General features: G+C 39.4%; 1 protein-coding gene across 13 annotated transcripts in view; it reads right to left on the bottom strand.

Annotated features, from left to right (window-relative positions):
* Window positions 1–886: 886 nt before the first annotated feature.
* NUMB (NUMB endocytic adaptor protein) overlaps window positions 887–25,832 on the bottom strand; it is a 92,853-nt gene continuing 67,907 nt past the window's right edge. For 2 of the 13 annotated variants that reach the window (XM_032111061.1, XM_032111062.1), the window contains exons 3-11: window positions 23,592–23,666; window positions 18,339–18,416; window positions 12,919–12,993; window positions 10,845–10,985; window positions 9,162–9,363; window positions 6,712–7,014; window positions 4,815–4,964; window positions 3,837–3,980; window positions 887–2,841 (exon numbers count right to left, since the gene is read on the bottom strand). In XM_032111061.1, coding sequence (XP_031966952.1) covers window positions 2,120–2,841; window positions 3,837–3,980; window positions 4,815–4,964; window positions 6,712–7,014; window positions 9,162–9,363; window positions 10,845–10,985; window positions 12,919–12,993; window positions 18,339–18,416; window positions 23,592–23,666 — 1,890 coding nt within the window. In that variant the 3' untranslated portion in view covers window positions 887–2,119. The remainder of the gene's footprint in view (window positions 2,842–3,836; window positions 3,981–4,814; window positions 4,965–6,711; window positions 7,015–9,161; window positions 9,364–10,844; window positions 10,986–12,918; window positions 12,994–18,338; window positions 18,417–23,591; window positions 23,667–25,832) is intronic. The other 11 variants (XM_032111066.1, XM_032111063.1, XM_032111065.1 and 8 more) reach the window with 11 other exon arrangements.

Genomic DNA, 25,832 nt, shown 5'->3' on the forward strand with positions numbered 1-25,832 from the left:
CAACAATGGGTTGTAGGAAGTGCTTAGCTCCAGGGCAGGTGAAGGGTGTAGCTATTCTGGGCTATTATCAGCTTGATCTTGGGGCTCTTACTGTGAAAGATGCATAACTAACTGCTTTGTTTCCTACTATAAATGTCTATAAATACTTGTTTGCTTTTTGAAAGCTGAAAAAAGCATTGACAGCAACTCAAATCCCACAGGGAGCGTTTGTATTACTATCCACATCATACTGAACATAGGTAAGAATCTGTAATGTCAAAAGTTGTAGTTCTAGACTGTCACTGTAAGACTCACTGTACTCGCCTGGAAATGGGAACTGCTGGCAAGCTCAAATCCTAGGGCCAACAAAGGGAGCGTTTCTTCCCCTTCAGGTTAGGGAGTCTGACTTTTTTCCTTGTGTCTAAACTGATGTGGTGCCTGTAAGAATGCAGTAAGAACCAGTCACAGCAACAGGGTAGATACCAGCTCACTGGAAGAACAGAAAAGAAGTGAAAATACATCATCTCATATGGCTCCTCTTACTAGGGGAAAGAAAGTTTTCCTTTTTGCCCTTACTGAATGTTACTGTCCCCATCTTTGTCTCTTTGTAAATATTCAGTGGTAGAAAATACAGCCATGCAAACCCAGAATCTGATGTTTTCAGTAGAGGCCTCTATTTTAGAGCTTTAAGTGTTTATGCGTCACAAGGATATTTTGAAATTCAGTCTTAAAGTTCAAGGCAACTTAACAGGTTGTAGAAAATGAGAGGTGTTCATATATTATTCTTAAGGTGCTAGTTTGGCAAGCAGGGCTCATCCACATTCACCTTTACAAGACAGAAGTCACCCAGAAGGGCAAATGCTGAAAACTGAATTGAGGTGGGAAATAAAGCTCTCACAGACAGTGCTTCTACCACCAACATTTATTTCTGTTAAAGCAGATTATAAATCATCAGTACAAATATATATAACTTACATTTGCTTGTAAGGCCAAAGTTTAAAAGTAAAGTTAAAATGAGATGGTTTTCACAAGTCACCAGAGGCAGAACCTGGACCAGCTGCAGCCTTAACCACAAGGTTTCACAAATCAGTGGGAAAAAATAAAACCAAAGTTAAAAACCTCTAAGAACTATTGACAGACAAACATAAAATGGTTTCCCAGGGAGTCCCAGGATGTAGATATGATGACAGTAAGTTGTCACAGTAGTGTTAGAACCAATAGATTAAGACAAAGAAACTGCAGCAATATATGAAAGGAAAAAAAAATCCATACTATATAGAATATGTAGATTGATTCCAATAAAAAACAGTAAATTCTCCCCATGGTTTTCAAACCATGACAATACTGTTCTTTAATTTTCTTTATTTAAAACTACGATATAATGACTTATTGGTTGTGATTGTTGTTGCAATATGCTACTTACAATGAACAGATACAAGAACAAGCTAGAGCCCCTTTTTCCACCCCCCAATATTACTTACAATAAGAATCAGCGATAAATCAATCTTATGTACAATTTCTTACATCCAACCCCCCTTTTTTTTTAACCTTTGGCAAGATTACTTACAACTCATACAGCTTTTAATATCCAACTATTTAAAATATTCTAAATGCATAAAAATAAAGATTTTGGCTTTACTTTATTCTTTACATATAATATTCACTTTGTTACTCAAAATGGAAGCTCAACTTTTTCCACAAACCTAGCTTTTGCTAAGGTGACAACATCCCACCCATATCCACCCCCCACCCTACCCAATTCTTCCCTGAGGGGGAACATCCAGGACTTTCAGGGCATCAGGAGGACACAGGTACAAACATCTGCCTTCCTTTCTGTGAGATGATTGATGTTTCTGCAGAACAGGCTTTGGGACTGGGTGCCTTTCTTTGCTTCATTTGACTTCCAGCTTTCCAAGTGAGGAGGGAATGCAGACTGGGGTGGCTCCAGGACTCCTTTTAAGAACTGCACATTAAATTGTCTGTGTGTTTCCATCCTCCCCATAATTGCTCTCTCTTTCTAACCCATTTTTGTTTGAAGGGACCTTTGGGATTATCAAAGCAAACTGATCAGAAAGAGTCCCCTCTGCTCCCTTTATCCCTCTATCCTAATGTACAATTTATCCGCCCCCCACAGGACCGCTTAAAGTTCAATCTCGAATGTCTTCTGTAGGTCACTGGAGAAGGGGTTGGTGGGGGAGGGGTTGGTGCGCTGCTTTGCCTTGCCCTCCAGAGCTGCCCACTGCGCCTCGAAGGGGTCGACCTGCGGGGCGGGCGCGGGGGGCTGCGAATGCTTGTCCTCGGCAGCCCACTTGCCCCCCTCCACGCCGTTGAAGGCGGCGGAGCCGTTGTGCTGCGCGGGCGGGTGGAAGAAGGGGCTGGCGGTGGCGCTGCTGCTGCTGCTGTCGTACTGAGGGACCGGCTGCTGCTTCACCAGACTGGGGGACTGATGCGGGTGGGCCGCTGGAGTGTGGCTGGCAGTACCAAAGACGTTGGCTACCATCTGGGAAGGTGTGATTCCAACCACAGGGACGCTTGGGGCTGCATAGGTCATCCCATTTGCTACAGCATAGGGCTGAGCCGGAATAAATGCCGGCTGCATGGGCGGTACCACACCCACCGGCACAGGCTGAGGCGCAATGAAGGTGCTGACTGGGAAGGCTGGTGCTGACTGGGAGGCTGGAGCTGCTGGAGGAGGCTGGAGCAGTGGCTGGGGGGCTGGGGCTGAGGTTGGCTGCTGTTGGGCTCTGACAGTCTTTGAGACCTCTTCCAACCAGCGGTCTGCCTCCGAGGGAGTGCGTCTGTGATTTCCTTGGAAGAGACTTGGTGAGGCCGCACCTGAGGAGGTGCTGCTCCATTCAGTGCCTGGGAAGGAAAGCATGGGCAAGTCACAAACGTTTCCATTCCTCAGCCTTTGATTGGTTAGAAAGACTGGAGGGTGTACACAAGAACACACAGGCCTCCTCCCACCATGACTGAAAGATGCTCCCAACACTGGAAGCATCTTTATGCATTCACTATACTGTTCTGTTCTAGGAAGACATTCGTCAAGATGAGGTAGGTAAGAGCTGCTTCACTAAAATGCAGATTTATGGGGTTTTTTCTTCATAGCACACATCTGAGACTTTAGGGTACACAGGAAAGCTGCTGCCTGCACTCACAACTTGGTGGCAGTGATCTAGTCCACAACCACTAATCCCCCTAACTGGGAAGTATCAGTTTCTGAAGGTACAGCTCAGGACTGGCGGACTTGGAACACAAAGGTCTAAGAAACTGTTTTAAAGACAAAATCTTACAAGGCCAAGCAGAACCTACTATTTCACTAGCAAAGTTTCTCTCGTGGAGTGGTGCTTACACCATGAAATAAAATAACTTAGACTGCAGCCTTCTAGCACATGTGCCCACATGGGTGACAGCCATTTCACCTTATACAGTGCAGGCAAGGCCTGGAGGGACAGACTAAGCTTACTAAACAGAAGAAATGAACCTCTAAAGCCTTTAAGCAACCAATTTAATCCCTCCTTATGTACGTTAGTGAAAAGAACACCCAAAAATTATTTTGGGTACACACAGATTCTTTCCCTTTTATACACACAAACTCGCATACAATTTCATTACTTCCTTTTTAAGCACTGATTTTATAAAATGCTGCCAAAATAAGAATCAGTCCAGGTTACAGACCCAGAACCAACAAGATCATCGCTTCCCTCCATCCACTCGTGCAAAACGCTACTACTTCCGGCTTTTGTTCCTGTTCCTTCCACTTGCCATTAAGTGGCACTGACAATTGTCTCAGGGGCTCAATTATGCTTTTGATCCAAGTTCTTATAGCAATGCACCGGATCTACTTCCAGTCTTACCAGCGACCACGGCTGCAGCTCCAGTATTAGCAGCAGGAGCATGAGCCCAAGGATTGGTTTCACGAACTGGCATAGCTGTGGACACTACAGCAGCTTGGGATGGTTTAGCAGCAAGCACACAGAAGGCAGAGGCAGTGCCATTAACTAAAATGGGAGCAGACAACATCAGTGCGATTAATTCATGCAAGGCATGCATGTGACTGGAGTATTAGTGGGCCAGGTCAGACATATCAACATACAACAATTTTAGACACTTCCACATGACAGGAGTTTGTGTAATTAGCCAAACTGGACTGACAGTCAATAAAGGTAGTAAATTTCATTTCACCAAGCCAACACTTGTTAAGAGAATCATGGGATGGTGGATTTTGATATACTTTTAGGAGGCCTTGAGTCCTGATGACTGACTGAAGTTAAATTTGTTGTTTCTATAAGGAAGAAACATGGCTCACCAGTAGTTATTGTACAGTTAATTTTAGATTCAAAAGAAGAACATATTGTAGATACAAAGTTACAATAACTACATTTAACATGGAGAAGTTCTTTTTTCACACAACTTTTATAAAAGCATAGCAGTGGAATGAATATTAATGCCTGCTATGAGTTCTATAGCTGGCATTTTTCCACAACTTATCTAAGAATTTGTGTAAAAAACAGTAATCGTAGTGGCACAAAATCCCTTCCCTTGTGAGATCTGGTTCCTATGACACACTCCTGTGGAGTTCAGGTGGCAGAATGTTAAAACAGCCATTACCTCAATGCCAGTCCCTTTTATAGGTAACTATCGTGTGGTAGGTGCATGGACTTATTGTTAAAAACAAAACCACAGAAAAATTAAACAGACGAGATGAATAAAGCAGGATGCATTCACCCAAAATATTGGTAACAGGACTTGCACAAGAAATGAAGACCATGTGTTACTGGAAAGCAACATTATGTGCATTCAAGCCTCATCCAGCACCCAAAGAAATCACAAACCTTGAAAGGCAGGAGACTGTGGTGCAACTACTGTCACTGGTTTTGTCATGGGGGCCGAAGAGAAAGGATCTTCTGATGGTGTGCTGAAAGCACTGGTGATCTGAGAGCACAGGGCACTAATGCTGTCTGTTTCCCCTTCTACCTCTGGGACTAAAATGTAAACAGAATTCATTAAATTGAAAGTTTAAAGGATACAGAAACAATTTACAACTACCAATGTGAAACTGAAATATAATTAGTTCCCTTAATGTCCTACATGTTATTGCGACTGATTTGCATGACAGCTTTTTTTTTTTTTTTACATTAGTGTTGAAGATCTGGCCTGAAATAGAACACCACATTAATGTATTTTGTGATTAAGTCAAGAGGGCAAGGAGATCACTGTTCCAGATTTAAAGGATGCTTGTATCAGAAAATAAAAAGAGTTTTCTACAGTAACAAAGTGCTAAACTTCTCAAGAGTTTGGCTCTAAGATTTGGCATTCTGTGAAATAAAAATACTTATCATAGATTTAAGTGTTCCAACAACATACTTGTACAGTAACTATGTGAACTTTAAATGTACTGACAGCAACGCACAGCGGCAAGTTCAGTCTAGAGTTAGTGTTGATTGTTCCAGTTCAGTGGTAGCTGAAATCCCCAGTTCCTGTGCTAGAATCATAAAAGCAAAAGCTGAATGCTCAGATAAAATGGATGTTCAGTTTTAAACGAAGCATCAGTATCATGTGGATAATGTAACATCTGGAGTAAAGCTGCCAGCTTACCAGATGTTCTCATTATTGCTAACGGCAGTGTTTTCCAAAAGTACCGATCATCAGTCCGTCATTGCACAGAACTGACATGAGCAGGCATAATCAAGCACAAAATAGTGTAAGAAACATAAAATATCTGCACACAACATGCACCAGATCTAAAATTCACAGGGAGGCATGCCCAAAAATTGATTCTTTGAGGGATATTCCAATACAGTGCATGCAGTGGGACAATAAGCAGCACTGGCAGTGGCATATATGGGAACATGCATCAGAAATGTTCTGAATCATGAAAAATTGAGACTGTGGCGTGCTCAGTGACTCACTACTGAGCAGTGCACTATTACTGTAAAACTGATTGGCTCAATGCTGGTCTTAAATCACAGGTCACTAAACAAGGATTATGAAAGAAGTCAGACTAAGTATTTTTGTTGGGTTTGCCTTTGCCACAGTCATTTTTACTTCCAAGCTTAGAACCCCAAAACCAGCTCTGTTGCCAAGTGAGAGTACAGCTGGCCTGAAGGATAACACCTAGCTAAGGGAACTCTAGGACATTATGCAAGGTAATGAGCACCTCAGGAGTTTATGTTGGGATGACTCTTAGAAAACCCCGCTAGCATCATGTGAAAACTGTACCACGTAATACTGATACAGCCAGTTGTGCCACCTGAACAGGTTGGTTCTCTTAATACAACGTGAAAAGCAATTTCATTGCTCTCAAAAAGAATTCAGACAGGTAGAAGGACAGACTGCAGAAGAGCATCACATGATCCCAAGACAAGTGGTTAAGACCTTGAAGGGATTTGTGTCTCAGGATGCCCTGACAGTAAGTGGAAGAACTGGTTCAGTGACTCAGAGGGAAGAGCCAAAACCTAATTCACCAACACCCATTCCTGGAACACTTCAAGCTGTGCTCCAGTACTTCAGATAGCAATTACAACTGTCTTCTGCACGTGAACCCTGCATTTGAAATTCTTGCCTATTCCCAAAGCAGAAATTCTCTGACATTGTGATGTTTGTTCATGATAAATGATCAACATGAGGCAGGAAGAAGGATTTACTAGAAAATAAGGAGTTACTTGAAGCCAAAGAAAAGGAGGAAGAGACAATTTAAGGCAATGTTTCACTGGAACCATTTGGTTTTACCTGAGTTTTTCATGGGGAAATCAGTCTTCCTTTGCACTGTTGAAGGCAGCTCATTTATTCGCAAAGACAACTGGCGTTTAAACGGAGACATCTTTTGGCTAAGGGCGGGGAAGCCCCTGAAAGACCCTTGCCTGGCAAGCTGTTCTATAGGGGCATGCCGCCGTGGGATAGCGTGAGGGTTGCTCATTTCTTTATCCAGAGAGGCAGCAACTTCAGCAGTAGGAGAGGTTGGTGAGCCAGAAGAGGGGGCAGTATTGTTTGGTGCAGCACCTGGTGTTACTGTTTTCACTTCTGTTTCAACTGCTGGAGGAAACAGGGTGAGGTTAGAAAAGTAAAGCAAAATACTGTTCAACTGCCTACCTGTACTCCCATTTGTTTTGAAAAGAGAAATTGCAGGAATCTGCATAACTAGTACTCTTGCAAATGTTTCTAATAGCACAGCAGAAACACAATTTCTGTCTACCTTCATTGTTTTCACCATGTCACCTGACATACACCCAAGCCCCACAGCTTTATAAGGCAAGCCACTTCCTAGAAATGCCAGCCTTTCATATGTTTTCTTTCTAGCTGTTCCTGAGATCCCAGCTCTAGAAGTACCTGCAATTAAGGTTTAAGACTGAAAAATGTATTGTATATTTGAGACCTTTACTTTGCCTCACACAGAACCATGGACAAAATATTACTATACAAACTGTATTAAGTGACTTAGGGCAGCACAACTCAGCAGCAGCAGGGAACAGAACACAGCTCTAGGACCCTCTTTTAAAAACCACCCTTCCAGCCCTGCAGAATCAGCAGCAGCAGCCAAACACACTGCACAAGCTTTAGCAGGCCAAAGGTAGCAGCAGCAGCAGGTTGGGCTGCAGCTCCCAGCTCCTCCAGGAAATACATTACAGGTAGAGGGAAACGTGCTGCAAGGTAGATCCAGCCTCTGAGCTGACACATTTGCAAGGAGTTCCTGTGTCACTTCTGTACTGATTTTAGCTGCTATGTTACCACCCAATCATGAGTTATTTGCACTGGAAGCTCCTCCAACTTAAAGACGGCTGCTTCATTTTGCATGGCTTTGCGTAGCACCACAATGCTCCTGTCAGACAGGCCTAATGGTACAAATGTAGGATTAAACTTGGTATAAATGATGAATCTTATAATTAGAATAGCAATGGGGATTTTTCCACCTCTAGGAAAACTCTTTTTCACTCAAAAATGAATTGGCTTTGGGGGCAATAAACACAGCTGATCAACACAGAAGGACAAAAGAAAATCTCACTATCCTGGTATGAACTCTCATTTTACCCATACTGTTTTCCAAACGTCTTAGAAAAAGCAATGACTTTTTTTTGACACACCAGCAGAATAACTAAAAGTCTGGTAAAGAGAGGAGTCAGACTAGAGATTTCTGAGGAGCTGGAATGGTAGCAGGAACTAATTACATTGTCTTGCAAGCTTCAGTACCCATAAGTTGCAGCTGCTCATTCAAGTGAAACTTTTCTAATCAGTCTTTCTTGGAAAGGATTTCACACACCTTCACTGAGTCAAGACTTTGACTCATGCCCTCAAGTAACAAAGGCCTTGTGTTTGAGCTTCATTTAGCACATTCTAAAACTAATGTATGGAAACAAGCAGATGGATGATGAAAACGAAGATTAAAGTTTTGCAATGAAGGGGCAGCATAAAACTTGCTGTGGAATCCTCTGAAACAAAAGCCAGACTTCACTGTGAAGCAGGTTATGAACAGTATTTATAATACTTATTTTTTGTTAGCTGTAGAACTGTAATAAAGCTGTAGGCTTTGTAATAAAACTTGAGTAAGAAGTTCTACTTTCACTTAATTTCGGAACACTATCTCATTCTCAAATCAGTTAGTTACTAATTTTGAACATAATTAATAATCAAAAAGCTGTGTTTTACGAGGAGGGAGTGGTTATTGTGGATTTTTTTTGGAAAGCACTCTGTGATTATCTGTTCTTCCCTCATGCAGTACAACTCTATACATACACTCTGTAACCTGCCTTAAAAATCAAAATAAAAATACATTCTTTTCTAAGAAAAACACATATAATTTTCTGTTCATTTACCACAAGCATAAGACTGCATAAATGATTACTTTGTGTCTGGCAGGCTTGTTGTTTCTTTTTAACAATTTTCTAACAAGGCCTTTTATTATGGTACCTACAAGTGTTCTCTGCCATAAAGCAGGCTGACAAAACAACGCAGAAGCAGCTTTTACATATGAAGCCACTTGCACCTTTTCTAGAAGACATGGGAAAATGCTGAGTGAATTTGGGAGCATTTTTCATCTTGTGAACTGACAAGGGTCTGGGAATATGATTTGAACATAGTAAGGCTCAAGAGGGGGAATGCTGTAAGGACATTAAGCTTCAATCCCTGCAGAGGCCTCAGTGCTGGTTCTGCTCGCTACAGATGATTGTTTAAATTGCATCCCGTACCTTTAGCATCCGGCATCTGTCTCATAATCTCCTCTCTCTCTGCTTGTTCAGTAGCTGTAGTGACCCTGAATGACCCCTCTCTAGTGAATGTGGTTCTGCTGGCATCAAACGTGGCAGTCACTCCACACTCCTTCTCTCGCTTCTGCTTTCGCTCCAGGCATGCTGCAAATGCACAGCCCACGGCGTGACTCAACCTTTCCCCCTGCACAAGACAACATTGCATCACACAGTGACTGGAACAGAAACATACACGTGCTTCAAGCATCACAAACTGATAACCTGCCTTTACAAGATGAATCTAATTAAGGCATTAAAGAAAACTATTTTAATTGTATTTTAGCCTTAAACCTGGTACATCAATACTCCCAACTACTAATGCACAAGCCATGTTCAAGAAAGCCACCCAGGAATGAATAAGATTGTTGGATGATCTGTTTAGTTCAACTGCTACTAAGATGCCAGAGCAATAACGTGCCTGCACTGATCCCTTGCCTCTAGATACATCTGTGCACAAAGAAACTCTCATGAAGCTGTCTTAAGGTGTAAGTCCTGAAGGACAGGTAAGTGCTATTCTTGGAGAAAGTTTACAGAGGGCTCAGGGCAACACTACCCTTGTGTGCATCTGTGAAAGTTAAAAGTACAGTGTGACTACTCACACCTCAATGGTCCTGACCAAATGCACCAGTTAGAGTTAGGAGTGCCTAATGAAAAGCACTTCCATTATTCACCAGGTCAAAAGAATCCACTATCCAATAACTGTAAAAAGGAAATTCAAGTCAGAGAAGTCCAGCAACCCAGCTGATACAGCTGCTACAGCTGAATCAGAGGCACTATTGCTACCAGTAGCTCAACTCATCTATCATAATCAGTAGGTGAATTGACCTGTTATTCATAGATGAAAACAGAAATGTTCCAGCTCTAACATAATTTTAGTGGGAATTTCTTGTTGGAGAGGGGCCCCAACAATTTCTGACTTCATTGTTTAAAGAAAAATGATAAATTACCAAGCACCATTTCTCTGAACATGCAACAATGGGGAGTTCATGCAGTGAATTTGCATGAGGTTTCAAGCACTTTGTATAATATAGGCAGGATTCAACTATTAGCAGAGAGAAGAAAAGGCCAGATCAGGGAGTTAAAAAACTTACCTAAGTCTACACAGCAAGAAACTGATTTTAAACCTACTCAAAACATTTTTGTCACTCAAAAGCAAATAGAATGCTAATTTAATTCAGTTTAGCTCCATCTCTTAACATTCAGATGACTTTTCCTTCAAGATAGCATTTGCGTACAAGTTGCTGCATTCATAACCAGTCTGTATTTACTCACTATGATTTTATCCTGGAAAAACTGTCATTGCTGTTTCAGTTTTTGGCTGTAAACATTTTCAGATGAGAAAATTTTCTGTCTATTCTTAGAAGAGTAGTTCCCTTCTGCTGGAGATTATCTGAGGCTGACTGCACTCCTTTCACACACAGGCTTAGCAGCATTTCTCTCCGTAAGACAGCACCACAGAGGGATGGCAAATAATTCAGATACAGGGAATTAGAATTAAAATAATTTTCAAGGATTAAGTAATATCTGGAGTCAAAACATACTGCAGTATTCCAGGTACTCAATTTTTCTGCCCTTTGCTTCTAGCTAAGAGCTGGGAGAGCTGGACACACACCATACTAAGCTTACCGTGTCCTTCACAGCCATAAAGCAGTGGCAGATCCAGCGTCTCGTTGTGCCATCTCGGCAGATGTATGAGAACGCCCGGTCAAAGTTCCTGTCTGGTGCGCAGAAAGAAACCTTCTCTATTGTCTGATCAACTATAAGATCCTAGAGGGAAGAAATCCCCCCCACAATAAAAGAATGTGAGGAAATACACTTGAACAAGTCATTGTCAGTAGTAATTGCACAAAAATGAGTTATACTAAAAAGGGGATAACCTGATGTGGCTGTAATTATCTGTCATCAGTCACCATTCAGAATCTGTTCCCAGTATGAAACAAAATGAAGAGATGACATTCTCCACCAGCCATCTTTGCCAGAGTTGTGCCAAGGCACCACTTAAGAATTTAGGGACCCAATGAATTCCTATGATCTCTCCTCTAGACTATGGAGGCACACGTTATTTTATTTGTACAGCAGCTCTGTATTCTTGCAACCAGAAAGTCTTCACTGTGGTTAAAACACAATGCTGACACTTAGGGGAGAGGTCTGCAAGTATGAAAAGGTCTAGCAGCTGCTACATAAAGAGCAAAAACTCATCTTCCAGTCAGCTAAGCAGGGATGCAAGAGAAAAGCACCAGCAGCATTGGTAGTACCAAACACTCCCTATTTAATCCCACAGATGGGAGAAGTATTTCTAAAAAGGAGATAGTACAGTTTAAGATTATGCCATCCTCATTAAAAATTAGTTTTTCAATATTTTTTCCAAATTGCTTCATTTGGTTGGTGCCTAGCACTTGGCACCTCTGCTGATGTATTCAGCCACCAGGAGGCAATAGTTTATTTTCTTTTTAAATCCTATACTTTTAATTACCTCCAGAGTCTGCACAACTTATTAAAATTCCATTTGAAAATACTGCATATGTGCAGCAACATTTCTAAAAATAATACATGTATTATTACTTTTAAATGAGGCAATCAGTAGACTGAATTCATTCACACCAGTATGTTTGTATTAGAAACTGAATTCTTGAAAGATAGCAACTTTAGCTCTGATGAACCATACCACTACAGCAGCCCTGGAGAAGTCTAACCACAAGCAGATATTTGACAGGCAGTTGCACTCCAGAGGGATATGAATTACCTCTGCCTGTCAGTGTTAGCTTGGTGAAATCATCTTTTAGGTTGAAAAAAGTAAATGTTAATTGATATGAATATAAAACAAACTATTTCAGACTGACAAGAGTTAAAACTGTTCTCATAGCCATGCCATCTTTTAAAATACTAGTGCACTTGTAGTGGTAAGCCTAAAGCTCTTATTTCTAATTGCCTACATCTACATAAAACCAAGAATCATTTGCTCTTACTTGGACACAGGTGCCTTGGTGGTACACAATGTGCTAATTCATAATAAAAAATTGTAATTTCACAATTAAAAAAAACCTGTAAAACAATCTAGAATCATGCCTCAAACATAGTAGTTTTCCACTTCAGACCAACATCTTAGATATTAAAGATTATTGAATTTGATATATGCAGTTACTATTTAGTTTGAGTCTGAAGGTACAATCTCCCTATTTAATTTACTCTGCATTTAATTTAATTTACTCCCATTTAATTTACATTGCATTTTGGAAGCTCTTGTTCATTCAGATCCATTCTAGGATTTGGATGCACTGAAAATTATATATATATGATTTATATATATATATATAGTATTGATTAATGTGAGTTTGCCTATATATTACTATTGCAACCTTTTGCAGTGGTGCAGAACAAAGTCCAGGGACTCTTCAAGTCCACTATCAACAGAAGTTATCAGGAAAACAACAGTAAATGCAACAAAAAATATTCCAAGCTTGTGCTACACCTGCTACATTTTATAAAATGTGTCTTGAGAGTAGTGTAGAATTAACTGGGGAAAAAAATTAGCAGGTGTACATATGTTTACAAAACAATAAATTATTAAACTAAACTACACACTTCAGTCTTCCTTTCAAATACCAACATTCACAGTAACATAAAGATTGGCGTCCATTTAAAGATATAGCACATACATTATTAGAGAGGGATTTAAAACTTTTGCCCAGGGAAATCTAACCTTTGTTTTCTCATCTACAACTCTGAGTCCATCCGCCGAAACCCACAGGACTGCTTTGACGGCTTTCTTCCCAGACTTTCAAGAAGAGGAAAAAAAAAGGAAAGAAAAAAACAAAACAAAACAGTTTTACACCAACAGCTGATTGCTTCCCGCTTCCCCTCTCCAAGAACTATAACACTGAGTGTAGATGAAGTCCATGGTCAGTAGGGTGCCCAAAGCTCAATCCAAGTTGCAAAACATTAAGAGAACCAAGCCAAAGCCAGTATTTCAGAAACAGCACGTCGTGGGGATGGGGAGAGGGCACAGGACAGGTGAGGCAAAAATAAGGTGTACATCCACTGACAGTAAAGAATTCAAGACTGACCAAGTGGGTGAAGAATTCCACTAGTCAGAAGACACTCATTCATAAGGAGTTACACCACAGGTAGCTTCTTCAGCACAAGTTTAAACATAGGAAAATTCTTACCTGATATTTCCACCAGCCCTACCCTCTGCCCCAATAGTCACATGGCAGAATCATAGCATCACCTTAAACCAGTGTTAAAAGCATCCCAAAATCATCAGTTACAGTGTAGTTTATTAAGCTCATAAGCTTAATGCTAAGATCAATCACCCAAATATGTTTCACTAATTTATTAAGAGCTAAATGTCTAATCTTGGGAGAGAGGTATAAAAATAGGATTTCTTAACCCTTTGGTGTGTATCTTGAAAAGCAGTGGTGTGTGGCAGGCAGATGCAGCGGAGAGCAGTCTGGCTTTTAGCCAAAACCTGACTGTGGGAACTTTCAGCCACCGCAACCAGAGGCTAAGTAAAAGTGGGAAATACAGGAAGGCTTCAGGAGCCACTTAAACTACAGATTCTTTCTAGGCTGTTTACTTTTCAAGGGAAAGTTACAGAAAACAGTATAAACACAATAGTCTTCTGAAGCTAATTCATTGAAAATAAAACAAGTCAACAATTTTACTGGTTGTTACAGAGAACTACTACTAGAAAAATAGTACCTTTTTTTGAGCATGTCACTTTAATTCACAATCCCCCTACTTCAGCCAGTTATTAAAATATTCTCTCCATGTGTTTTGAAGCACTGGGTTTACACAGTTTGTGGCTGCTAATGGCACCCACCAGAAACCACTGCAGGGAGTGAAGAAAGCAACAGGGGAAAGAAAAAAGGTGAAGGGATTTCAGGTAGTGGCTTCAAGCTAGAATTGCAACTATTTTATAATTTTTTAATAGTTTACTGTAGATGTATATACTCTATATTCTTACAGCAAGTAACAGAACAAGAATACATTCTGGCATAAGTTCCAAGTCTGCAATTTTAACACTGTAAGAATGAAATATCTTGGAGTGAAAAGTCTCCAATTATATCACATTGGTTTCATTCTCCAGAGAAAGCAGCAAGTGTGAAGAAAAAGATGCTGGCAGAACTTCTGTTTGTTTTTTGGGGAGGAACTATCTGTCCCGATTTCGGAAGCAGCAATGACATCCTGAGCATTTTCAAAAAGCTTGGTGAGAACAGAGAATGGCACTGACTTGCACAGAAGAGCATTTAAAGAAAAAAAGAGAGAAAATAAGCACAGCATGAAAGCAAGCTACAGAGATGTGCTTGCAGAAGCAAGTTTCTAAATGACCATCCAGCCTGTTGGATACCCCAGAGAATGTTTAATTTAGATTCTGGAATGCCTAATGGAAAGAGTGCAATTCACAACAGAAAATATACTTAAATTTACCGTTATATGTGTAAGAAAATATTGCAGCATGTAAAAGTCACTTCTAATATTTTGTTTAAAAGGCAGTTAAGTATCAATACCCACAAAACATAGTCTGTATTTTCAATGCTCAGCTAGCTCCCACAGCCTGAAAGTACCTATTTTCCAAGACAAATGGTTTGTAGAGGTCTGTCTCCTTGAACTGTTTTAAAAAGAGTATTGGTTTTTTATAAGCTGTAAGTATTAAAAATCTTTATTTCAAGCAAATACAAACAATCAAGTGAAGAAAATGCCTGCAGGGAACTGTTTGGTCTAGATTGCCATCATTAGATTGAGAGATACACATCTTTCCCCAGCAAACAATAAAAACCTTGTCCCTACAGAAACTGTGAACAGTTCCTGAAGTTTGTATTAAAGCCAAGTTTAACTGAGCTGGGTACTTCACAAAGCAATGCTGATCCTTCACAGAGCTACTCACTCGCTATTTTACCAAATGAGGATTTAGAAATAGCTAACACATGGAACTCCATGTTTCTCAGAATAAAATGAAAAGGCTGAAGAGCTTTCTAAGCCCTCTTTTCCCACTGAAACATTAAGTTCCACGTGCAAGATAACCAAAGATGGGTTCGCTACACTAAGAGAAAAAGAAAACTCACTTTCATCTCCCAATTCCTTCTTCTAGATTTATGGTGGATGCAGTGCTTTGAAGGGGCTTATGCTTATAGTTTATACCCCAAACCCACTGCTACTACTGCTGGACAATTAATTATTTTTACATTTACTGAATTCTCAGCTTATCTGTGCCTACTAGTGATATATAAAGGAACACACTGGTCCAAATGAGTTTCTATTGGATATACAAATCAAAGTACCATTCCCTTATGGGCGGGACATTGCCAAGTAAACAGTGATTACGGAGTAGATAGGAGCATTTGCACTATTGGCACATACTGGACAAAGATCAGACCAGCTGCAAGATACTGCACGGGAAGTGAACTCCAACGCAGGATCACAGCTTGTGTAACAAATACTGGAAGGTACAGGCAACTCCAAACAGAACAATTTAAAGCAAGAAGCCAATACCCACTGGAACAGGATGGTCTGAAATGTTGCTACCAAGAGACTCATCTAGATATCCAGATCAGTAGCTTGTCTTGATATTCTAGGGCTTTTAAATGACAGCACTGCCTGAGGAGAGCCATGTGTGGCATCGACTCCCAGGAGCCTCATTTGTCAGTGCTGAGTCAGCACCGACTGACACCTCACTGCTCAGCACTTCTGGGGAGGTCAGTTATCTGCTCCAGCACAAGATTCATTACCTGGACTCATTTCAGAGTCCTCAGACATCTCCAGGGTGGGCACTCATCCTAACACACAACAAGGCCGGAGGACAAAGCAGGTCCATGGCAGGTTGGGCACAATGGAAACCTCACTGACCAACTGGCAATGTCCCAGAGATGGGCATCCACCAAACAAAAAGTAGCTGCTTTGATACCTTACTATATTGCAAGGTGGAAAACAAAGTATTAAGGATGCCAGAACAGAAGTGGCCCAAAATGCATTTTTAAATACTTTTACTTTGTTTCTAGTATTTCTGCGTATTATATTTTATTCTATCCTGAGACTTAGACATGGCTCTAAGAGGCACCTGGAGTCTGAGGTATATATAAAGAAAATTCTTCATTTCAGACTCTGTATAAACCACTGTGTGATGAGAAATACACATGCTCCGTGGAGGCAAAACATGAGAAAGATCACAAAATCTGTCCTACTACCCACTACCACAGAAAAGCTTTAGTTTTAAAAGGAGCTGCCTAAAAAGGCAGCTTATTTGATAACTGCAAAAGCCTAACCTGGAGCTATCAAGAGACATCTCATTTTCATTTAAAGCTGAAAAAAAGCATTTTCAATACTAACCACTTGAACATTTCCAGACACAAATCCATCATATTTACCTTTTACAAGGAGAACAATATGGACAGGGAAAGCAGCAAACATGTCTAGACTGACTTTTTGAAAGCTGCTAGTGTGTTTTAAACAGCTCTGCAGTTTGGAATATTACACTAATCCCAATGCAAGGCAATTGGACAGAAATTATAGATGAGACAGCTATTAGAGTTATTAATAATTGAGAAATATTAATAAGAGAACAGCTGTCCCATTTTCTGCAGATTTCCCTAGATGTGAGCTCCTGTTGTAGGCCAAAGCTGTAATACAGGTACTGCCATACTGGAGCTGTGGGGATATCTAAACACTATGGATTTAAGTGGTTTCAGTGCTAATTAATGAAATTCACAGGCTGAAGTAGAAGTAGGTCCTTCTTTGTCAAAATATTATAATACAAGAGAAAGGAAATCTAAAATGCTGTGGCAAAGTACTAGACTTCATTAAATATCAACCAAGATGTAATAGGGAAGATAGCATATTTAATAATTTAAAAAGTCAAAGACAGATTTTTACCTAAGTGCTATGCAAATACCTTTCCTTTTACATCTTTGCTTTCATATGTATCCTAACATAAGTTACTACCAACAAGCAGAGAGAACATATCTAATCAGGTTGAGGTGGGGGGCTGTTTGTTTTCAGTTTAGCACTTTGGGTCCGGTCTTTCTAAATTTCAGCTCTAAGATTTGATTTGCACACAGGACTGTTCTCATTAATCTGACCAATCTGCCATCTACTGTACTTTAGCCCCTCACCATCACTACACTTTGGATGTGTGCTTTCCCAGATCATAGGAAGAAACCAGAATTGGAGAAACAGATGTCCCTATGTGACATGCATCACTATCTGATTGAATGGTGAAAAAGGATCAGCTGAAAAAACATTACTTGCTCTCCAAGCAAAGTCAAAACCAATCCATGACCAGAGAATAATCTGCTTCAAAAGACACCAGCATGTATGAAAGTCACAAACCTGTTAGTTTCTATTTAAGCAAAGTTTCATTTTATAACAAGATACTTCAGAAGCCATTATCTTAGATAACTCCATATGAAAGCTGGATTTAAAGGTTTTACAGAAATTTTAAACACAGAGGTAGGAAACAGATGAGAGGTAAAAGAGAGAGAGATCTTTCTGCCTTGCAGAAAGGTAGACAGCAGGAATAAAACCTCCCAGCCACCAGTGCAGCACATTCTTAATAAGGACAAAGAGTTGCTTCTCTTCTTATCTAAGACATGGTCCTTGTGAAAACAAGAGCAACGACAGAAACTGTAGATTGAGCTGAAATTAGGTAAACATAGTAGGTGAAAGCCTGATCTCATCTTCATATATCTTTGAATCAGGACTGTGCTCAAAAAAGGAAGGTTTAAGAGATGGCACCAATGCTAATATTTGGGGACCAATTCATGCTGCCAGGCAGCTGAGCATGAAGCACTTACAAGGCACAGACCTCAACTGTTCTGTAGGTATTTGCTCAGGTGATGTAGGTTGGTATAAGCTTAAGGGTTAAAAAAGAAAATTTTATTTTTTCAGCAACACCAAATCACTTCAGAACACTGGATTTCTGATACAGTCCACAGATACTTAAGTTTCTGTTTCAGGTTACTTTTGAAACCACATTCTTTCTTTGATCAAAATATTTCCAAGTCTGGTTTAGAAGCAAACATTCTGAAATGGATTAAGGAACCCTCAACACCCTGATTTTATGGCAGTGCTATACCAGGGATGTAACTCCTTATAGTGCAAGCACAAACAAGGCATTAAACTTACTTTTCCAAAGAAGCCTTTGAAGAACTTCCTTTCCTGGAGGAACAGGGGGGACAAGTCGAGCGCTATTACTGTAGGTAGCTAAAATGTCCCAGGGTTTTCAAACCAACAAGCACACACAAGAATAGGGTTTGGAGGGAAAGGAAGGGGGTTTTAGAGTTATCCATGAGAAGGTGCGACAGGCAAATGTGAAAATAATCCCATGAAAATGCAGATCAAAGGGCACACACACAATTCTAATGAGCTACTGCCCTGAAATTGGTGGAAAGAAGAAAACCTCAGCCCCAATTTCATGCAAAGTGGTTACTTTATTTTTACTCTCCCTTGTTTAGTCCCTTTTGGTTAGGTTACAAACCAAACTTGGCAGCAGACATGGTGGTTAAACAAGTAAAATACTGTACAGGCTCTTGTGAAATGCAAAGTTTTAACTCCAGAATTGCAGTCAAGTTTGCTCTGTACTGATCACTCTTCCCCAAAGCAAATGTTCTGTATGTTGGAGAAGCATGTATGGTTGATATAAAGCAGGGGTAAGTACTGCTGCATTTTATGCCATTTGTTTGTTGCCCTGGTTTACATCCTACTTTTATGCTTCACATCTTACGCAGTCTTCTCTGAAGAGCAAGGAATTTCATCTTAATCTTGTGGTGAAACTAAAATACAAATGAGACCTCTTTCTCTAAAGCCTTCCAAGGCTTTATGCAATATTTATACAAATACTAGTTATTCATCCTACAACTCTGAACTGATTGGTAGAACAGCCTTTAAAATCAGCTCAGGCAGGCAGAGACAGTTAGGCAAGTGCAAAGATACCAAAAGCTGAACTACAGCTTCCTAAATTTCTTCAGGAAAGCGATTATACTGATTGCCCAATCCACATTAAGAAAATGCCAGCACACAATTTTAAGCATATTTGCATGCAGTTTAGTTTACTAGCTTTATTTTGTTACCAGACTATGGAAAGTAAACTACATGAGAGAACACTTCATCAGGCCTGGTGCTCTGCGAGCACAGCCATATGCTGCTCCGCGTTTGAGGGAAGCCAGTGTGAAGCATAGACCTGTTCCTGCTATCTTTCCAAATTGCTTCACTTGTAAGAAAGCTCTGCTATAGCAGTAATGAGGAGGAGGTGGAGAATTGCAGAACAGACAGGGAGTGTCTCTGTGACGGCCCCTGACCCCATATTTACACTGTGCAATCCCAACGTGTTCATCACTGATACTATTATATTAAAAGTATTGCCACAAATATCCTGAGGCAGTGTCAGGAGAACTGATTGATAAACAAGGTTACATTTAAATCAAAGCTATGGTTCTGACACAAGCCAACAAAATCCAGGAAACACCAAGTTAAGGAGGGAGTGTCAGTCTCAACTTCACGTTTCCTGGCCCTGCTGGTGTGTCCCTCTCTGCCCAATGTCCTTCCACAGAACATTTTACCAAGCATCTGTAACATATTTATGTCAACTCAGACACTGTATAAAGAACATCTCCAAGCTCAGTCAGCTGAAAAGCTTAAGAATTTTTGGAGGCAGGAACAGTTATGTATTTGGACAGGATATGCTGAACACTAGGAGGGGAACTAATGAATTAATCACAATGTAGTGTACATAATGAGAAGGGGTTGGATGCTGCTGCCAAGTTGAGCAATGACTATTGCATTACACTAAAAAACAGCTTTTTAAAGACAGCAAAAGCTAAAGAGATTCACCAGAAGCTACCTCATTTTTAGGTAATGGTTAATTTTGCTCTCAGAAAAATGGTTGTTAAACAAGATTATTTTTTAAAATAAACTAGACAAGGTTAATGGAAAAGGCATCATGCAAAATGGGTTTTAAACAACACTAAGTTAATGTAGTTTAGAGATAACTAATGCACTTTTTAAAATATTAAATTATGTCTCTTTACCTGCTAAAACAAGAACATATATTAAAACAAATGCATAATTTAAAACAAAAAGTGGCAAGTTAGAAACCAATACTATAAGCTAAAGCTGATTTAAAATCAAAATATGACATGAGAGAGTACACTTTTTTTCATATGATGTTCCCACACCTGAGTAAAATGCACTTAAGGCCCTTAAAGTTACTTTCCAGTTGGCACTAAATATTTGTAATTTGGTGAAATGGCTCTGAAGAAACCATTTAGAGCTTCATGTCCATCTACAAGAATCTTATTAGATATTAAATGTATACAAAGATAGCAATATACCTCTACTAAGGCAATAATGTAAGTTCCATTGGTAATATTCTTTTAAGGAAACATGCGAGTTCTGTTGATAATATAAACCCATGTTAATAATAGACTAATAGCTGAATACATGGGTTTCTGATCTATTAATGAGACTGTGATGCCATTTCATCAGACAGAAAATTACAGTATTGTTGGTGTGCAGTTTCAGAGCTCGAAAACTGTAACAACAGAGTACAGTGTGGGTGAGGGATTCTTGAGCTAGAAGTGGCTTCTTGTACTCAGCTGTCAATTAAGCAACATCTGAATAAAATGCTCACCATCAATTGTTTGCAAGTTCTGCAAGATGCAGTGCTCAAAAAGCAATTACACCACATTAAAGGAGCAGGTAATAAAAAAATCCCTGAAAGGTTATTTCCCACAATAAAGAGACAGAGATATTTTTTGCATCTTTTCTTTCAAAAAGCAAAGCAGTAATTAAGCTATTCCTAAAGTCAAGATTAACACGGTTCTGTATTCTTCTTCGCAAATTCCATAAAATGTTTTAAAATCCAGTAATCAGTCCTATAAAAGAAAAGTCTTCAGGTCCCAAAATGAATTGCCAACTGCTCTACAACAAGAATTAAGAGGCAAAAATGTATCTATTAAAATAAGAAAAGACAGAGAGAACTTAATTTTTGGAAGCTACAGGATACAAATATTTCAACAATTCTAATTTTTAATGACTGGATTTATAAAACCTACACCTTACTTGCAGAGAATAAAGTTTAAAATAGACCACATACACTTCAATGTCATTTAACCACTTTAAAAGTGAAGTCCAATTTCCCTTAAGCTAGTCTTCCAGTTTGAGCACTGCAGCTCAAGCTTGTAATTCTTTCAAAACCAAGAGAAAGCCCATCAAAATAACTACATAATATGAAAGCAAGAGACTACCTGAAGAACAAACTGTTTTCTTACCACATTCCTCACATGCTGAAATATCACCCAGTGTTTGGCTTCTGCTAAATTAAGAGAGTGTCTCATACAGAAAAGAGCCTCCAGGAATGGTGATGTCCTAAAGAAATGCCCCTGGTTTAAAACCCATGTGCTGGGGGTGAGGGGCAGGGCTTGAATTGCAGTGAGCAGCTCCAAATTAACCTTGGATCTGATGGAGTCTAACAACTAAAGCACACAAAGTAGTTTCAGTAATCTGAATCTTCCTCTTGGGGCCCAAAGAGAATTTCACCTCTACTTCTCAACTTCCAACACTGACAAAGGAGACAAATAGCAATTGTAAGAGATGCACACCTGTATCTGGTGTACATACACACATCAAACAGCAGAAGAAATCAAAATTATCTAAAGAAAAATGTTAATTTAAGAGAATGGGTAAATTCATGCCATCCACAATTTGGAATAATGACATAACATGGAATAGGGAAACTTTACTATTTACTTTCAGAAAATGCTGACCAACTGTAAAAATTAGATATCCAAGTCTGACGCTCGAATCAATCATTCAGGTGATCAAGAATCACAGTCCTGGAAATCCAGATTCCAGAAGAAACTGGGTGCTATGCTCTTACTATGTCTCATTAATTATAGGCTTAGCTACACTTAGCTGGCTTGTGGACTTGTAAGATTTTTATAAACTAGAGAACAGCTACTTCATAGCATAGCTCCACAGGGGAGAGAATGAGTGAAGTTGCATGAAGTAGATATTGCAGTGCCATTTGGTGTGCTAACAGAAAGTATTCTGAGAGAATAAAAATCAGAAAGAGACAAAAATGGATGCAATTGATTATGCGGTCAGTACTTGCACTTTTAGGTATGTAAACTAAATCCACAGGACAAAGAAACTAATTTTTATTTTGTGTGGCCCTTTTTAATAAAAATCAATCACTAATCACTGTGGACTGAATGGGAACAGATGGGATGTGGCTTTAACAGGTTACTATACATTAGCTAAGAAAAGAATGAAAAGACTTGATTTTAATCAGAGCACTAAACCAATTCAAACACTTTACAGCACAACAGAAGGCAGAAAAGATAACCTATAACCCTCTGCTGTGTGGTAGGAAGAAGGGATAAACAGGTTTAGATGGAAGCCATTTGAGCTCTCAGACCTGGTGAGGAAAGACAAGGGATGTCCAGTGGCACATATTTTAAGTCAGTAGAAGTGCAGAAGAAGGGTTTGACAGACTTGTAGTAATCTCGTTGAGCTGCAAGGATACAAAGGTTTCTTCTACTAAATGCATACTGAAGAATGTAGATAGATAAAACATACAAGAGAAGTGATGACAAGGCTTGCAGTTCTCCATCTCTATTCAAAATTCAAGTTTTTCATGTCCTTTCTCCTGTTCTTTTCAATGACGTTAAAGCCTCAGTTCCTTGACAGACTGATCACTGCCTTTCTGGAGTTTGCTATTTCCGCAGGATTTTGTGGTAGTATTACTGCAGGAAAGAGATGACGACCTCTTCAAATGAGCCACAGAAATACAAAGAGCTTTGAACGAGTGCCATTTACAGGAGCAAACGTTCACAGAAGCCAAACTAAGAGCAGCCCACTTCATGACATACCAGAATTAGACAGCCTTCAGGCCACTTTGAGCAGATGCAAGCCAGATTATTTCATGCATGACTACAATGTTGCAGTGCATTAGAAAAAAAAGCATCCTAAAACAAGTAATATTTTTTATAATAATGGTGAATTAAGTCACTATTAAAGTGGCAAGCAACATAGGGAAAGAGAGAGAGGGGGAGAAGAAAAGAGAGAGAGGGAGAAGCTGTTAAAAACCAATGGTTGAAGTCCCATGTGGGTACCAACTTAGCCTGAAAGGTCACAGAGAATTTTTACACATTTGTTTTGCAAATAGTTTCTGCAAGTAGAAAGAACAGTTGTAACTCTCCCTCTCATCATCAGATTAGCATGTCCCCCCAAGAGCAGCAGTGCTCTCAAACTGGCCAACTGTTACTCCTAACATGGGTCAAAAGTTCAGTCTTTAGCTGGAGCACTGCTGCCGAACGGACCTTTCCAGTAACGCTCACAGCCCCAGTGCCAACCTTTTCATTAAGCAAATATACATACAGATTTCAGCCTCTTCACAGCATCTTCACAGATATGCATTCCTCTGGATTCATCCACTTCGACGTGTCCCAAGTACTGCAGGAAAAAGTATGGGGAGAAAAGCTTAATAGCAGCTCCTTAAACTCCCTGGGTTTTGATGAATCCAAGCTCTGAATTCATCTCAGTACAGCTGATGTGATAGACATTACCAGCACTTTGCCAGCCTTCTTTTGAACATGCATTTGAAGGTTTGACTGTGTACATATATGGGGGCACCAGCATCAGGAGAACAGTGTAATACAACTAGAAATTTTGAGGGAAAGACAGACTTTCCTTCCTTAGGGGAAAACACGTAATTGAAAAGTATTAAAAACTGTATTTTCCTGCTTATTCATCATGAGCTTTAGTAATTTTTTTTACTAGCATAACATGAAAACCTTACATCAATATAGAGATGATGGTGAATAAATTATTTTTTAATAATGATAAATATATTTAGTATTGAAAACCGAATTACACTACACAGTAAGATGACAAAATATTTTTGAATGTTAATGTCCAAATATGAGAAATTTGCCCACTACCTCCTTTTTTAAAATTGTAAACCAAAATTGTTTATCTTCATTACAACAACAGGCTGTTATGTGGACACTGAGACATTCATCATTCTTAAAAAGAGGGGGGTAAAAAAAAAAAACAAAACCAAAAACCAACAAAACCAAACGTGTTTTCTACGTATTCATCTTACCAAGCACTACTTAAAAAAAAAAACCCTAGCTACACATCAGTGAATAGAAACTTCCAAGTTTCAAAGCTTTTAAATTTACAACCCAGAATATTAGTCTAGAGAGAAAGCAATTACAAGAAATATGTCAGAGTGTAGTGTTCAGGGTACTATGGATAGTTTAATTTCACACTCTACCTTTTAGCTTTAATTTTTCCAATTTCCCTGCCTTTTCCAATCATAGTTCTTTTTGATAGTGAAAGGAAGTGTTCTCTCAGAAAAATTCATATCCTTATTCAAAATACTTAACTCTTGAAGAAAACGAGAGAAACTATCAAAACCTTTCTGAAGTTTTGTAATCAGAGCTACAGGTGAAACAAACTTTCCCCAATTTACCTGCCATTATAAGAGTTGTATGCAATTTGGCATTTAGATTCTAGGCTAGCTAGAGAGTGAATAAGTGGTTTTAAAATATCAGAATCAAGGCTTATGTAATTTAATGTAATAGTAAACCCAAGTTTAATAACCTATTAAGAAGTTGCACTCTATAACAGACTATTCTGTCATGAGTCATTTCAAATCTCTTAGATTTTCTTTCATTAACTAGGATACTAGACTTAGCTAGATAGACAAAAAAACCACTTCACTCACAGCACCATATTGAAGCACCCTTAGATGAACAGATTCAACTATATGGAGAAAATCAAGACCATTTCAAGGATTTAAAAGAAATTGGAAAGTTGAGGTTTTTTTATGCAAGGCAAGGTGCTCCAGAAGAGGAGCAGATATCATTACACTGCTGAAAGATTTAAAATATCTTAAGTGACAGAGAGCTTCAGCATTAAATCTCACTATGCGGCATTTTTTTTTAAACAGAGTTAAATGTGGATGAAACAATTCTGGAAGAATTTCATTTAAATCAGCCCTCACAGCTGGAGAACAGCTTGAAAAATAAATTGCACTGAAACTAGAAGGTAAATAAAAGAGATCTGACTCTTTAGAGCTTTTTCAAAATGAGCTCTGTGAGGCTGAGGCTTTATAATTGAATGCTGGAGCTGCCAAAACCGCAACTGTACTCCCTCAGTTGAGCTTGCTGAACACTTGTGCAACATCTTCATTTCTCCAGAACACAAAGTGGAACATTTTAATCCTAAAAAGACACAAACAGTAACAACTAAAGATGCAATTACTATGTGTCTGGAAGTACATATGTACATCAACGACTACTCAGTTGTGCCATGACTTCTCTGGGAGAAGTTCCAGAGATGCAGAAATTCTGTTGTACATATTTGTCATGAGAAAGTTTTGGGTTTGGTAACTTCTCTTTAAGAAGAGAGTGATATAGACAGGAGCAAGACTGAGGTCTATACTGGACAGGAAAAAAAATATGTGTAAGGAATGAACCATCTAGTTTGCATGACCATTTGTATCATCCATGTAAGAAGGCAACTTTCAGATTTCCTGACCTATCTGCACATCTCATTTACTCCAGTGTAGCCAAAATGTTTCCAGCTGAAAATTCAAACCATTCAGCCCCT

This window comes from Corvus moneduloides, chromosome 6, assembly GCF_009650955.1.
Source record: "Corvus moneduloides isolate bCorMon1 chromosome 6, bCorMon1.pri, whole genome shotgun sequence".
In the NCBI taxonomy this organism is placed as follows: domain Eukaryota; kingdom Metazoa; phylum Chordata; class Aves; order Passeriformes; family Corvidae; genus Corvus; species Corvus moneduloides.